This window comes from Hippocampus bargibanti, linkage group LG02 (assembly GCF_051943395.1).
Source record: "Hippocampus bargibanti isolate YZ-2025 linkage group LG02, ASM5194339v1, whole genome shotgun sequence".
Classification (NCBI taxonomy): Eukaryota; Metazoa; Chordata; class Actinopteri; order Syngnathiformes; family Syngnathidae; genus Hippocampus; species Hippocampus bargibanti.
The window spans coordinates 30,507,054-30,522,933 of record NC_142735.1 but is presented as its reverse complement, the minus strand read 5'-3'; the positions used below and the strand labels follow the sequence as shown (position 1 = coordinate 30,522,933).

General features: G+C 45.7%; 1 protein-coding gene across 2 annotated transcripts; it reads left to right on the top strand.

Moving 5' to 3' along the window:
• Positions 1 to 3,616: 3,616 nt before the first annotated feature.
• trip6 (thyroid hormone receptor interactor 6) lies at positions 3,617 to 15,759 on the top strand. 2 transcript variants are annotated; one of them, XM_088990894.1, is made up of 10 exons: positions 3,617 to 4,008; positions 5,298 to 5,514; positions 5,635 to 5,729; positions 5,822 to 5,926; positions 6,001 to 6,462; positions 8,539 to 8,635; positions 8,717 to 8,886; positions 10,379 to 10,557; positions 10,627 to 10,747; positions 11,999 to 15,759. In XM_088990894.1, exons 2-10 carry the CDS (start codon positions 5,307 to 5,309, stop codon positions 12,128 to 12,130), a joined length of 1,569 nt encoding a protein of 522 aa, XP_088847020.1. In that variant the 5' UTR covers positions 3,617 to 4,008; positions 5,298 to 5,306; the 3' UTR covers positions 12,131 to 15,759. The 2 variants fall into 2 exon arrangements, with proteins under 2 accessions (XP_088847020.1, XP_088847018.1); XM_088990892.1 differs by having other exon boundaries at positions 5,819 to 5,926.
• The last annotated feature ends 121 nt before the right edge of the window (positions 15,760 to 15,880 follow it).

Sequence of the window (15,880 nt, the reverse complement as noted above, 5' to 3'; positions counted from 1 at the left end):
TAGCGTAAATATCCCTTGCTGATGATTTTGCTCCATTTGGTCGTTTGTCCATACACTGTTTGTCATTTTGCACAATGCAATGTTTGCGTTTTCTGCTAGAACCCACGTGAACTCCCTTTTTCCACGATGCTTTTAATGTACGTTCAATTTCTAAGCGCCTTTCAAAAGTCTCAAGTACACTTTACAGTCACGGGATAATGTACGTGTGCAATTTCATGATGCTTGCTAAAGTTCAAACCTAAATTTCAAATTGTCGAATGTAAACCACAATAACAGTCAGTATTTTTGACTTCAGATTTGAAAACTAGTTATTCATTAATGTGTTGTGGTGCGCTCTGTATGTAATATGAAACATTTGAATGGTTTCCCCAAATTCAGAACAGCCCCTGAGAGGAAACTGTAACTACAATATGGCCCACCCACGGTAAAGAATTAGTTCAACTGTTCAGCCGGGGTAGGGGGTGCGATGAGATCCAAACGGAAGGAAGCGAGACAACGCCGTCGCCTCTAAACGAGGGACACCTTCTCCTTGATGGTGAAAAACAACATTTTCCTTGCTTTGAGCGAAATGAAGCCGACAGATGTGAAGGAAACAAACCCCCACCACCACCTCCATCACAACCCACATGCACACCCTTATTTATTTATTTCTTTATTTTTATTTCAATGCATCCGGCAAAGCTGCTCCGAGACGTGAATGAAAATGCCTACGCAGGACATCCGTCAATAATAAAGGCGACAGGAGACGAGGGAGGAGAAAGGTGACGAGAGCTCAACAATCACCAACCAAAACAAATGACAACGGAGTGTGAGACAGCCTCACACAAAATCTCAATGTCACTGTTCTTAAGTTTTACAGTTTTCAGATATATATATATATATATATACAGTATGAATAAAATCCTCGTCTCACCTCCCTTGGGTGGTGTCCGTCCACCATTTTAGCTTGGGTCCTCTACCAGAGGCCAGGAAGCTTAAGGGTTCTGCACAGTATCCATGCTGTTCCCAGCACTCCGCTTTTCTGGACCAAGATGTCCGATGTTGTTCCCGGGATCTGTTTCAACCACTCGTCTAGTTTGGGGGTCACTGCCCCGAGTGCTCCGACCACCACATGCACGACTGTCACCTTCAACTTCCAGGCTCTCTCCAACTCGTCTCTGATCCCTTGGTATTTCTCTAGTTTCTCATGTTCCTTCTTTCTGATGTTTCCATCACTTGGGACCGCTACATCCCCGACAACGGCTGTCCTCTGCCTTTTATCTGTGACCACGATATCTGGTTGGTTGGCCATTACCATCTTGTCAGTCTGTATCTGGAAGTCCCACAGGATCTTTGCTCGGTCATTTTCTACCACCTTGGGAGGTGTTTCCCATTTTGACCTTTGGGTTTCCAGTCCATACTCCGCACAGATGTTTCATAGACTATACCAGCCACCTGATTGTGGCGCTCCATGTAAGCTTTCCTTGCCAGCATCTTACACCCTGCAGTTATGTGTTGAATTGTCTCGGGTACCTCTTTGCACAACCTATACCTTGGGTCTTGTCTGGTATGGTATATCCGTGCCTCTATGGCTCTGGTGTTCAGGGCCTGCTCTTGAACAACCAGGATGAGTGCCTCTGTGCTGTCCTTTAGTCCAGTCCTCTTTAGCCACTGGGCTTCTCTAGCCACCGGGACTTTTTGAGATCAGCGACTTCAGTTATAGTTCGGTGGTATATCCCGTGTAAGGTCCCATTATGGTCCCTCTTACAACATCTCATCCTGTGTTCCCCATTGTGTGAGACATTCTGTGAGTACATCATCCGTTGGAGGGTCTCTTTGATGTATTCATTGAGCTTCGGTGTTTCATCCTGGACAATGGCTCTCACACTCACTAGTCCCCGGACCCCTTATTAAAGGCTTGTGTACAGTCTCAGGGTGCTGAATTTGGGATGGAACCCTCCATTTATGGTTAGGAGCTTTCGGGTCTTAACATCCGTGGTCTCAATCTCTTTTTTGGCCACCTTTTTATTCCTGCAGGGTATCTGATCACTGGCAGGGCATAGCTGTTTATTGCCCGGGTCTTGTTCTTGCCACTGAGCTGGCTTCTTAGGACTTGCCTCACCCGCTGGAGATACTTGTTGCCAGTTTGAGGTTGCCATTGGCTTGTGGTATACCGAATGTACTTGTAGCTGTTTTCAAAGTCTGCTATTGTTCCTTCAGGGAGTGAGACCCCTTCAGTGTGGACTACCCTTGCCTCTTTTAGGCACCATCCGACTCCATTTTCCAAGCCCTAACGACATCCCGAGGTCACTCCTGTAGATCAATGACGACGCAACAACTTTCTCGAGTAACTTTGGCATATTTCGAAACTTGGCCACATTTGCGAGTGGCCCTTTGGTCCTTCCTTTTTTTTCAGATGGCGGACATCCAAACGGAAAAGTTTGGCCACCCCAAAAAACAGCAGCGGTCGTCAAAGGCGAGCATGCGAAGGAAAGAAAACAGAGGCGCCATGGCCCACTTCCGGGCATTGTGACGAAGGCGGATGAGCGCGACCCGGAAAAAGGGAAACCCCTACGAAACACTGCTCTCCAACAGGCGCAAGCTATCCGATCTGCCCCGTTGGCAAACTTTCGACAGAGACTTCCGGGCCAGCTCATGCGGGTGGATGAAAATGAGATAAGATCATCTCCAAAACATGATGCACTTGAAATATCTCGAAATCTCAAGTCTCAAAGACATGACCTTTCGACCCTAAAATTCAAAAATTTCCCTTTCAAGTGTGTACACCTGAAATCTCGCAATTTTGGAAATGGGGATGTATTTGCGCAATACATTAACCTTCATCCAAAAATCTGGGAGATCATCTCAGAATTAAAAAGAAAATAGAATCCCAGTGATCGTTGGCCATTCCACAATGCAGTCTTGGGCCCTATGGCTCCTTATCACATGAGCAGTCTTCAACTCGGGTCTTGAACTCGATCGCGATTCAAGACTAGAACTGCGAATCGGGGCCATTGTCAAATTGGGCTGAATGACAGGAAGGCATTTTAATACTCTATCAACTGTCTCCAGTTGGCCCAGAACGCTGCCACTCCCCTCTTGTCCGCTTATTGTGTGAAGAAGGAACGCGTCACTCATAGTCTGGATCCCAATACAGTTCTTTTGAAAATTATATGATTTGTTACCCAAACTTGAAATGGCCCACCTGACCTCTCGGCACTCCTACCTGGTGCTTCAGGAGACTAATCGGGGTACGACACCCAAGTGGAGCCAAAGGGGGGGTTGAGTCCTCTCAGTTGCTGCTCCCTCCCTTTGGAATGACCTCCTGCTGAACGTTCGGCAAGCCCCCACCACCGCCCCGCATTCAAATTCCTCTTCATATCCATTTTTACTATTTCAGCATGGCATTCTACTTTTAGTTGTACACTTTTTTTGTCTATTTCTGTCTATTGTCTTTGTTTTTAGTTTATAGTTTGTTGTAGGAATTGTTTTTGCTACCCCCCTCCTAAACAGCCTCCGGTCCACAACGATGGTTGCTTTCTGGTGCTTCGAAACAAACTCGGGTTAAGTCAGGAATTCATTCTCACGTGTAATTCTATATAGCTTTTTATTTTGAAAATGTTTTTTTAAGAACTCTTTATTTGTGCGTGATGACAACTCAATCCCCTCGCCGTACCCCTTAACAGCGTGACCCTGTGTTGCATTTCAGTCGTCGCCTGGCCCAAGTTTTGATTTTTCGAGTTTTCGCCAGTTGCGCTGCCATCGGCGCGCAGTCGATGACGTCTCACACGTGAGCCGGGTCTCTAGCTTTTCCGATTGAGCGCGTGGCTCCCGTCCGCCGAGAAAGGGGAAGAGGGAAGAGGGAAGAGGGCCCCCTTGCTTTCCCTTGGGCTTTCCCCGGATCCGAGGCGAAAGGAGGTCAACGACGCTCGCTCGCCCACCAAAAAGTGGAGAACCTCGTTTCCACCCGCGAGCTTTCATGGAAGCCGCCGCCGCGACTGCTGCTTTTGCCCATCGCCGTTTGTGGTGGTAAGCAGCCGTTCTGTCGTCATCGTTTGACTGCTCTAGTTGAATTTGATCGCGTGTTGTCAACTTAGCCTGCAAGCAACGTCAACGTCGTCATGTTCGTTTGGGTTTGTTTTTGTTGTCTTTGCGACTCATTTTCACAGTAGAGTCGCATTATTTTGGTTAACTCGGGCTGATTTGAATGTTCTTGTTGGTTTTACCACTGTTTGTACAACGCATAAACAATGCTACCCGGAACGAGCTACAAGCTGTTAGCCGAATCCTTCAAAATAAAAGTGACATAATTTTACTTCCACTCTGAGGGTCTCTTTTTTACATTGCCAACACGACACATACAATTAGCTGTACATTATTTCCCGGCGGTATATCTCGGTCTAATTTTATATGTGCGCGGTTCCGTGTGACGGAATATTACTTCGAAAGAAACTGAAAAATCACCGGCTTCCTCTTGTTACCCATCAATCGTCAAATCTCTGCTCGTGTATTTTCATTTTGAATTCTGATTAATTTCTACCCTTACGGTATTAAAATAAAACCAAATTCAAATAAAAAGCTATTCAATCGACACTATACCAGTTCTATAGGTTGCAATTCGCATATCATTTTAAAGACATTAGTAGCGTCTTCGCTATACATAAACTAAAGCCGTTACACGCGTTACTTCCCAAGCATATTGTTAATTGATTCATCTACCTAGCTAGCTATAAGTAGAAAAAATGATATAGATAAGTTGTCAGGCATTTTGTCAATTATTTACTCAACTTTTCAAACGCCAGGTCAGGGCAGAGTTTGAAATGACATAAAAAGTGTCGATGCTGACAGTTTGAGTCGTGGCATTGTTGTTGGTGTTTTGTTTTTTTGGGTCATAATCCTCTTAGCCATGCGCGTTTATGGCGGCTCGGTGGCCCAATTCTCCCAATCAGTGAGTGACTGCTGAATTCCCACCACTGCTTTTGAATCCAGAACGTAGCACACATTCAGGGATGACATTGTTCGCGCCCAGGTGGTAACGTGACACAACATTTCCTATTTTGCAAACACTTGCTCTGCTGCCGTCAACAGCCAAAGACAATAAGCATTGTGGGTGGCGGGGGTGCGAAAGTCGCAGCTGCGTGTGCGCACTAATGTTATTGGGGGCGTAGGGGTGGGGGGGTTGCTGGAAATCCCCAAACCTTTCCGACTGGATTTTACCTTCCTGCCCCCAAAGTCCATTGTTTGAGCTGCTGTTGGCAGGGGAAACCCAAAGATTCCCCTTCCGCTGGACTCATTGGCCCTCCCGTGTTACCCCTCAGAATCCCGCCATGTCCGATCCTACATGGCTGCCACCGGGGGCTCTGGATAGCCCCGAGCGGGCCGCCCCCCAGATGATTCGCCCTGCGGGCTCGCCCGTCTGCCGCACCCCCAACAAGAAGGCCGCGCCTGACTTCCGGCCCAAATACAATCCTTACGACCACAACGGAGCGGGAGCCGATGGGATTGCGATGAGGTACATGGCAGCCAGACCCACGGGTAAGACTTTGGGGGTGGGTGGTTGCCCACCCTTCGCCCTCCCAAAAAATGTTTGTCCTTACAAGTAGAAGTGTGAAAAAATGGACGATTTCCCCATCCCTGCTGTTTTTTGTGGCTAAGGTGGGCCCATTCATCACTCACATGTCCATCACTATTCCCCGCCCTCGCAAGACGAGCACAAGTGGATCGGCCACGGGGACGGCTACGACTCGATCGTAGGTGCCTCGTCGACGTCGCCCGCAAATCCTTTCTTGATTTGTTTTTAATTTTTTTTAATTGATCGCTGAACCTGTTCTCCATTCAGCAGCGCGGCTCCGACAACGCCCATCACTCCAAGATCGACGCCGAGATCGACTCACTCACCGCCATGCTGGCTGACCTGGACGGGCGCCCGCAGGACTCGTGCGCGCAAGTATGTCGCCGAATAAGCGAACGGGCTGCCCTCTCAGAGAAAAGAGAAATGGACGCCTCCTTTGATTTCCACAGCTGTACGACAACGTGCCTTACGACAAATACCCGGCGGCAGATGGCTATGACGCGAGTTACCCTCCTCACCCGCAGAGCATTTATTGCCCATCGTCCTCTTACGGCGAGCGCCGACCTTGTCCGTACGCCGCGTCGCATCAGCGGGACGTGCGCGCCGCCTACCCACAGCCCGTGCCGGCATCCTATGCCACCACCTCTGTTCCCGCCGGTCCCAGGTTCAGCGTGCAGGTCAAGACCGCCCAGCCCGTCGCCTACTCGCAGACAGGGCGACGGGCCGAGCAGGCCTATGCGCCTCCGACGCCCCCTCGTGGACATCCCGCGCCAGATTGGTTGGCACCGCATCCCGTGGCGCCGTTCCAGGAGATGCGGAGGGGTCGAGGCGCCCAGGTGGCCTCGTCCAAAAGGGGGGCGGAACATCCTCAAGTGGGAGCGCCGCTCAGTCCTGCTTACCCGTGTGGCAAGGTTGGTGGCGGCTGCACATTTTCCACTCACCTGGGTTTTCAAGATCAGACAACCTTTATTCGTCGCACAATGTAGAAATTCACAATTCACAGCACCAAATTGAGGAAAGGAATAAGTAGCAGAACAACATACAGTCCAACCTGAGTTTTTGACCAAAACAAATATTTCCCATTATAATCAATGAAATTTTTTAATCCATTCCGAGTCTAGGAAACAACGTTTTAAAAGCACTTTTTAACTACAGTGAAACCTCGGTTTACGAACCCCTTGGCTTACGAACTTTTCGGCTTACGAACGTTACATTTATGAAAAATTTACCTTGTCAGACAAACTATTTTTCAGGATACACACGGAGCTGCCACAATGAGTGATGTGTCGTTCGCGAACGAGCCCGTTTTCCTCACAAGAAAATGGTGGGCACTGTTTTTGTCCTCTATTGCCCGCCCCCAGTCTTCGGTTAAAGCCACGTGATTGGTCAAGAACGCAGCAGTGGGGAATGGGGTTACAGACAGAGAGAGTGACGCCGTTCTCCAAAAAACAAAATGGCGTCTTCGGTTAAAGCCATGTGATTGGTCAAGAATCCAGCAGTGGGGGTGCAGAGGTTAAACATTAAAGAGGCAGAAAGAGAGAGAGAGTGAGAAAACACACACACACACACACGAAAGGGAGATGACAGAGCTTGAAACAAAAAAAACAACAGTGATAGTGTGAGAATAGTGAGAAAATGGATAGAAAACAGTTAAAATATCCCATCAATCAGGCTCCACAAATAACCCGCACAAGTCATCTGTACACTTGATGCAAAAAGCTATCAACCCAGCTAAACAGATCACAATTGATGAACTAGATACAATTATCACAGAGAAAGCACCTACAAGGGATCATTCCTCAAGATGGTGAAAGAAGCCTATGTTCCTCATCAAGTGTTTAATGCTGACAAAACCGGACACTCCATTCCATCAAGCCATTAACAACCATCACGAAGGTAAATACATTTATTCTACATAAAATAAGGTCTATTTTGTGTAGTTTTACGGCTTAGAATATTAGAAAGTAGAAAATTATGTTTTATGGGGACCTGGGAACAGATTATTGTCATTTTAATGGTTTCCTAGGGGAAATTAATTTTTGGGATACACACTTTTCACCTTACACACTGTCTGGGAACCAATTAAGTTCGTAAACCAAGGTTCCACTGTACTTTATCATACTAATGATAATACATTTCATTTATAAGCGCCTTTCAAAACTCTCAAGGTCACTTTACAGCCACAGGATACGTTTTTTTCTGTGGGTGAGCAGCGGCAGCCACATGCGCCAGCGTTCACTCAACCTGGAATGACTCAAATAGATAGAAAGTTAGCTAGCCAGCTAACAGATAGCCAGATAGCTAGCTAGCCAGCCACTATCTGGCTTGCTATCAGTTAGCTATTTATTAGCTAGCTAGATAGCTATTTGGCTGGCTATCTAATGGCTATCTAATAGCTAGCTAGCTAGCTTTCTGTCTATTTGAGTTACTTCCGGGTTGAGTGAACGCTGGTGCGTATGGCTGCCGCTTTTTTTCCCCACAGAAAAACTGATCATGTGACTGGAAAGTGACCTTGAGAGTTTTGAAAGGCGCTTAGAAATCAAATGTATTATTATTATTATTATTATTATTATTTTATTATTATTAATATTGTGGGACGAATAAAGTATTTCTGATTCTGATTATTATTATATTATTATTGGCTAGCTAGCTGGCTGGCTATCTGTTAGCTATCTATTGGCTAGCTAGCCGGTTAGCTGTATAAGGTCATCTTTTCAAGAAAATCAAGGCTTTAGGATGCACCTTATACACCGAGAAATACGGTAATTGGGACTCTGTTTTTGTTCTACAACAAAATGAGCTGAGTCTGTCGTTTCTTTTTTGCATTTCCTTCACTTTTTGCTGAATTTCCGATCAACTGTCTGCTCACCGATGCCTTCTAGATGCCTAAAAGTCGGTGCCGTCCACGATTCGGATATTTCGGCGGCGGAACCAAATGCCTGTCATTGATTTGTGCGTTGTTGTTTTTTTTTTTTGTTTTGTTGCAGCATGGAGCAGCGCCACCCCGCCCCGAAGAGGAGTTGGATCGCCTCACCAAGAAGCTGGTCTATGATATGAACCATCCGCCAGCTGAGGACTATTTCGGTAGGCCCGTGGGAGAGCTCAGCCCACCTGGGGGAGGCGTGCCCGAAAAGCTTTTAGCCCCTTCTCGCCACCTCTTCGCAGGGCGCTGCGCCGGCTGCGGCGACGACGTGGTGGGCGATGGCAGCGGCTGCGTCGCCATGGAGCAGGTGTTCCACGTGGAGTGCTTCACCTGCGTCACCTGCCACGCCCGACTACGGGGGCAGCCGTTCTACGCCTTGGACAAGAAGAGCTACTGCGAGACTTGCTACATTGTGAGACAACCGCCGCCGTGCCCGCTGGTTTGCTGCGTTGCCTTCTGGCTGTCGAACGCCATTAGAATCGACAAAATAACTCAACTCGACCGGGTTTCACAAGCACCAAGGCCTTTTAGTGGGTGACCTTTTGCTTAAAACCGTGTGTCAAAGTCGAGGCTCGGGGACCAAATCTGGCTCGCCACCTCATTTTATTCGGCCCACGAAACCAAATCAAACTGAAATTCCATGATGCTTGCTTCCAAACCCAAATTTCAAATTGTACCATAACAGTCATTAATCTTGACTTCAGGTGTGAAAACTAGTTATTCATGAAGTTGTTGTGCGCAATATATGTAATATGTGGAGGGGATTAAACATTCTAATGGCTTCCCCAAATTCATAACGGCCCTCGAGAGGAAAGCATAACTACAATGTGGCCCGCGGCAAAAAATGACTTTGACACCCCTAATCTAGAGGCTCAAGTAGGAACAGAAAATTACGATGACTCATTGACCCAACGTGCCCCCCAATTTACTAAAATGGAGATTTTCTAAATGTATTTTTTTTTCTAAAATGCCGATTTTATAACTTTTTCAATTGTTTTTCTAAAATGGCGATTTTCTAAATGTTTAGAAATTATCTCAAATGACGTTTTTCTAAATAAAAACAAATTCAAAAACAGTGATTTTTCTCAATTAAAAATACATTCTAAAATGGCAATTTTCTAAATTTTCTAATAGGGCGATAATCAACAAAAGAACACAATACAAAAAAGTTCATTAAAATGTTGAAAAAAGTCAAGTGAGTATTACATTTCCAATTGTCAATTCAATTTCAATATGCAAATTTGTTTTTGAGTAATTGACTGAATGAGCCCCCCAATTTCCTAAAATGGCGACCAATGAAGGCAAGTTAACTGTGAGGGCCGAGGATGGTTGGAAATTGGCACTATTTCTTCACTGAAATACGTAACAACCTACTTCATTTTTAAAGAGACGGCGGCTGTTTTTAAAGAGGTCAATGAGAAGGGATTTATTTCAATTAATTGCTGTTGTATGTCAAGAACGTCCACCAAGGTTGCCCCCCCCCCTACATATTTAACACACCAAATCTGGCCCCCTTTGTAAAAACGTGAAAAGTACCGTATTTCCCAGGGTATAAGGTGCACCCAGGTGTGTGCTTTATTTAATAAAGCAAACGTTTGATTTGGAAAAAAAAATCTTTCTTTTTTTTTTTCCTTGAAAACGTTGTCAGCCACCTGGGCGAAGACGTTTAGTAAGTTGTACGCCCAATGTAAAAGTTGCACGTCCCGGGCGCAAACGTTGTTTCAGACCCCAAATTACTAACCCCCCCCCGAGAAGGAACCGTAACGACAATGTGGCCTGCTGCCAAAAAATAAGCCTGACGCCTTTTGCTTAAAACAAAAATAACTTACCTCAAACCCAAATAAAACAAAAAAAACCATTTCAAAAGACAGCCTGTTTTTGTCTCTCCCCTCTGCCATCGCCAGAGTACCCTTGAGCAGTGTTCCAAGTGCCGCAAGCCAATTCTGGACCGCATCCTGCGCGCCATGGGCAAGGCGTACCACCCTCGCTGTTTTACCTGCGTGGTGTGTCACGGCTGCTTAGACGGTGTCCCCTTCACCGTGGACGCCGCCTCGCAGATTCACTGCATCGACGACTTTCACAGGTAACAGGCGCCAAAAAAGAGGCGCTTTGACCCAAAGGCGCTAACCTGTCCCTTTCCCCTGCTTGACAGGAAGTATGCGCCTCGCTGCTCCGTGTGCGGCGAGCCCATCATGCCCGATGCGGGTCGGGAGGAGACGGTGAGGATCGTGGCGCTGGATCGAAGCTTTCACGTCCACTGTTACGTCTGCGAGGTGAGTCGCGTCCAGTAGTGATAGGAATTCCAGCTCCTTTCAAAGAGCCGATTCTTTTGGCTCGGCTCGCTAAAAAGATACGGCTCTTTTGGCTCCCAAATGGCTCCTCAGTTTGTTTGTTTTTGTGTTGCTTAAATTAATTAACTGGCAAAAATCGTGTGAAAAATGAATTACTTATGTAAAAATAGATTATATCAAATGTTTTTATTTATATGGCTTTATTTCCCGGGCGGCCCGGTAGTCGAGTGGTTAGCACACCGGCTTTACAGTGCAGAGGTTGCCGGTTCGCGTCCCGTTCCGGCCTCCCTGTGTGGAGTTTGCATGTTCTCCCCGAATCTGCGTGGGTTTTCTCCGGGTCCTCCGGTTTCCTCCCACACTCCAAAAACATGCATGGCAGGCAGATTGACCACTCCAAATTGTCCCTAGGTGTGAGTGTGAGAGTAACTGTTGTATGTCTTTGTGTGCCCTGCGATTGGCTGGCAACCAATTCAGGGTGTCCCCCGCCTCGTGCCCAAAGACAGCTGAGATAGGCTCCGGCGACCCTAATGAGGAATAAGCGGTACGGAAAATAGAGGGATGGATGGCTTTATTTATATGTGCACAAAGAGCATCCACTAACTTTCACTTTCCCTGTGGTGACTTTTTTGAGCCATTGTTGGACTCCAGCACATTCTTTGTCATATATGATTCTGGTATGATTCTTTGAGAAAGTGTTTTCAGAATCAGAAGCCTTTAATAGCCCAACAATGAGGATGTTTCCTGCTTGGAATTGCATAGATTGTGTTGAGAGCATGAGTATACTTTCTGAATCCCTTTGTCATCTACAGTTGGAAATGGCTGAAAATCACTTCCAATCATTTTACCCACTTTGTTTTTTCTTTGTAGTGCTATCAAGCTCTGTCATCTCCCTTTTCTTGTTTCTTGTGCTACTCACAGTGTGCTTCTGTTTCTCTAATCCCTCCCCTTCTCCTAACTGCTGCGTGTGTCTGTAATTCTCCCATCCCTCCTCTACCATGGATCTGGACCAATCACGTGCGGCTTTAACCAAAGACTGGGGGCGGGGAATAGAGGGGGAAAAAACTCGGCTCCCATTTCTGGCTCCTTGTTAGGAGCCAGCTTTCTTCGTTCACTTCAGAGATCCGCCTCGAAGAACCGGATCGTTCGCGAACGACACATGACTAGTGTGCAGCAACTCGTCCGTCCGTTGAAGGTGGGCTGACACCCCCCTCCCCTCCTCTCGCCCTTGTGCAGGAATGCGGCCTCTTGCTGTCCTCGGAGGGTGAGGGGCGCGGCTGCTACCCCCTGGACGGCCACATCCTGTGCAAAGGCTGCAGCGCCCGGCGGATCCAGGACCTCTCGGCTAAAATCTCCACCGACTGCTGATGGGCGATGCGCCGTGGAACCCGCCCCCTCCTCACCGTCTACATCACACAGGTTAAACAGTCTCCACTGTCCTTTTGTTTTTTATCCGCCCGTCTGTATGTTGTGTGACTGATCCAAATGAGTGAAGGACCTCAATTCAGAAAAAAACAACAACAAAAAATCCCCAACTGCCTCAAAAGACAAAAACTGTGACCGATACATTTGGACTGTGGTGTGTCATTGCCGGACCGGTGCAAATGTAGTTAAAAAAACGAATGTAGTATTTCACATTGAAGTTGTAGCCGCAATGAATGTGTGTCAGGGGGGTGGAGAGGGTGGTATCTTTTTGGAGCGTTACTCGAAAATGATCTGTCAATCAAGACTGCCTTATGCCTTGTGGGTGCCGTTTTGTGCTCTCTTGTACTTGTTGGTGTGGAGAGAGGCCCAGACTTGACACGGCGACGTGCAACCTTGTGTGGCCCACAAATGTCACAGGACAAAACGCAACATTCGGGCTAGTGCATACATAATTATTTGCGGCCATGAAATTTTCAGTTCCGGCAACAAAAATGCCCCGTGACAACCAACATTCTGGCTTTGAAACGTAAACAATACACCCCGGCGACAAAATATTGATCCAGGCAAAATTTTAAACTGAAATCGGGATACACATTGTGCAGTCAAATCTGAGTTTTCAACCATAATCCACTCCGGAAACCCGTTCGAAAACCAAAACATTTCCCATTATAATCAATATAATAATAATAATAATAATAATAATAATAATAATAATAATAATAATACATTTCATTTCTAAGTGCTTTTCAAAGCTCTCAATGTCACTTTACAGTCACAGGATGAGTTTTTCTGTGGGTGAGCAACGGTAGCCACACGCGCCAGCGTTCACTCAACCGGGAATAACTCAAATAGATAGAAACTTAGATAGCTAGCTAATAGATAGCCAGCCGGCTAGACAGCTAGTAAAAATGCATGTGTCCCCTTCAGTGCCAGGGTTTTGGTCATTTTTCACTCAAATTCCAGGACCCACAGAATATTCAGTTTTAGGACTACATAAACATTTAAGGCAGTGTATGAAACCTTCGACTTTCTTTTTCATCGGAAAACAAGAGTCCATTCCTAAATTATATGTAATCATTGTCTGCTTTTTTTGGTATCGTGACTGAACACAATACAAACACTGACACAAGGAGAACGTCCGATTGGCGGAGATATCAGCCAAACACGTCTGCTTTTTAATAAAAACTTGATTCAACAAGGATAATGAGTCAGTCAAAATGAGACATGACACCAGGAAGTGACGTACAGTGATACCTCGGTTACGAACCCCTTGGCTTACGAAGTTCTCGGTTTACAAACTTTACATTTATGAAAATTTTACCTTGGCATACAAACGATTTTTCGGGATAGACACGGAGCGCCACAATGAGGGATGTGTCATTGGCGAACGAGCCCGTTTTCCTAACAAGAAAATGGCAGCCGACTGTTTTTGTCGTCTATTCCCAGCCCCCAGTCTTCGGTTAAAGCCATGTGATTGGTCAAGAACGCAGCAGTAAGGGGCGCAAGGTTACAGACAGAGAGTGAGGCCGTTCTCTAAAAAAGAAAATGGCAGCCGACTTTTTTTGTCCTCTATTCCCCGCTCCCAGTCTTCGGTTAAAGCCACGTGACTGGTCAAGAACGCAGCAGTGAGGGGGGGTGGTATAAACATTAAAGAGACAGGCAGACGACAGAGAGAGAGTGACAAAATTGATAGAAAACTGTGAAATTTGGACTCGTTTCAACCTTGATAGTTCAAAGGCAGAGTGTAGACTGCAAGGTTAAAATATCCCATCAATCAGGCTCCACAAATAACCCGCACAAGCCATCTTTACGGTTGATGCAAAAAGCTATCAGCCCAGCTAAACAGAACACAATTGATGAGGAACAAGGTAAAATTATCGCAGAGAAAGCGCCTCCAAGGGATCATTCCTTTAATGCTAATGAAACCGGCCACTCTATTCCGTCAAGCCATCAACGACCATCACAAAGGTAAATAAAACAACTTTATTGTACAGTACAGTTTATTTCTTTAATTATAATACCATATCACATTTATTATACATAAAATAAGGTATATTTTGTGTAGTTTTAAAGGACAACCAACGCCTCCGGACAAGTTGTGTCCATAATTTGCAAAATTGCCTCAAATGACTTCTACTGAGCGTATTTTACAAAGATTCCAGCGCATATGGCTATATTTTACGTTTTAAGACTCGCGCTGAATATTCCAGAAGTCTTGTTTTTCAGTTGGTGACGGGTCCTCACGTCACGTCACGTCACGGAAGGAACGCCCCGGACCGAGAATAGGACACACTGTAGCAGTCCTTTCATCACCTCAATGCATTTTGCGGTACTTTGTTTGGTCTGAAAACTTCGTGTTGATCCGTATTAATGGCGAAATTAGAAGGAAAACACATAAATAACGCGATGGTAAATCGTTGTGTGTTGCGCCGAGCAACTATTTGATATTCGCTGACAAAAATTCTAAGGAAAAAAATCAGCCCATTTCCACGGAGCTTAGTTGACATCTTCTGTCTCTTTTGGGTGCAACATTTCACCCCCCAGATACCTCAAAATGACACAGAATAAATTATTTAATCGATTGCAAACATGTAAGGGAAAAGCCGAAAGGAAAAGAAGAAGAAGAAGAAGATGCTTTCCTCTTCAGAACTATTTGAATCATATTCATAACTGGATGAGTAACAAGAAAGCATCTTCTCCAAATCTGAAGCCAATTGTTTTGCTTCTCGAGCATGGCAAGACATCTTGGCGTGACACCACGAACAAGGGGGCGGGGCCTTCTCAAACTGGCCACTTGCGGTTTTGCATTTGACTAAAAATATCATACTGCGTGTTTTGTGTATTTTAGATGCTATAAAATGTTTTTCTGATGTGTCGGTTATCCTTTAAGGCTTAGAAAATTAGAAAGTAGAAAATTATGTTTTATGGGGACCTGGGAACGGATTATTCTCATTTTAACAGTTTCCCATGGGAAATTAATTTTTGGGATACACACTTCGCCTTACACACTCCAACCAATTAAGTTCGTAAACCAAGGTATCACTGTATAAGGAAGCGGAGTTTAGACGAGTGGTGCATTCAGGTGCACTCAGTTTGGTCGAGAACCCATTTTCAGTTGCAAACCGATGCATAAAAAAAAAATATTTTGAGTCGAAAACCGAATTGGTCGAGAACTGAGATGTTCGAAAACCCAGGTTTGACTGTGCTCCCTTGTGGCTATTAAATAATATCAATTTAAAAACAAAACATGCAAAGGTAAACACGGTGGCTATGAAGTGGGTCTGACGACACACGTCTGGGCCTCGGTCCGCTTTTAGACACGTTTGGTCGCATCGTTTTCAAACGTCCGTCCTCCAGATTTCTATGCTCAAGGCTCCAAATTGTTATCGTGAACCGAGCCCGAAGGTTGACCATCTCTTGTGTCCAGTTGCACAATCAGCCTCACCGCTTTGGCCACTTCCTCCATTTTGTTTGAAGTTTACCCTTTTGAAACGCTGTGAAGATGATCTGACGGTACTGCGGCACGTCCACTTTTTTTTGGTCGACTGAATAAAAAGTCTTTTTCGGACAAATGTCTTGCACGAATCATTCATTCACTTGACGAAGGACAAACCTGGACACGTTGATGCAAAGTAAACATGTTTATTTCGCCGCTTTGGTCCCTATCTTAATAATAATAATACAGTAAAGTCT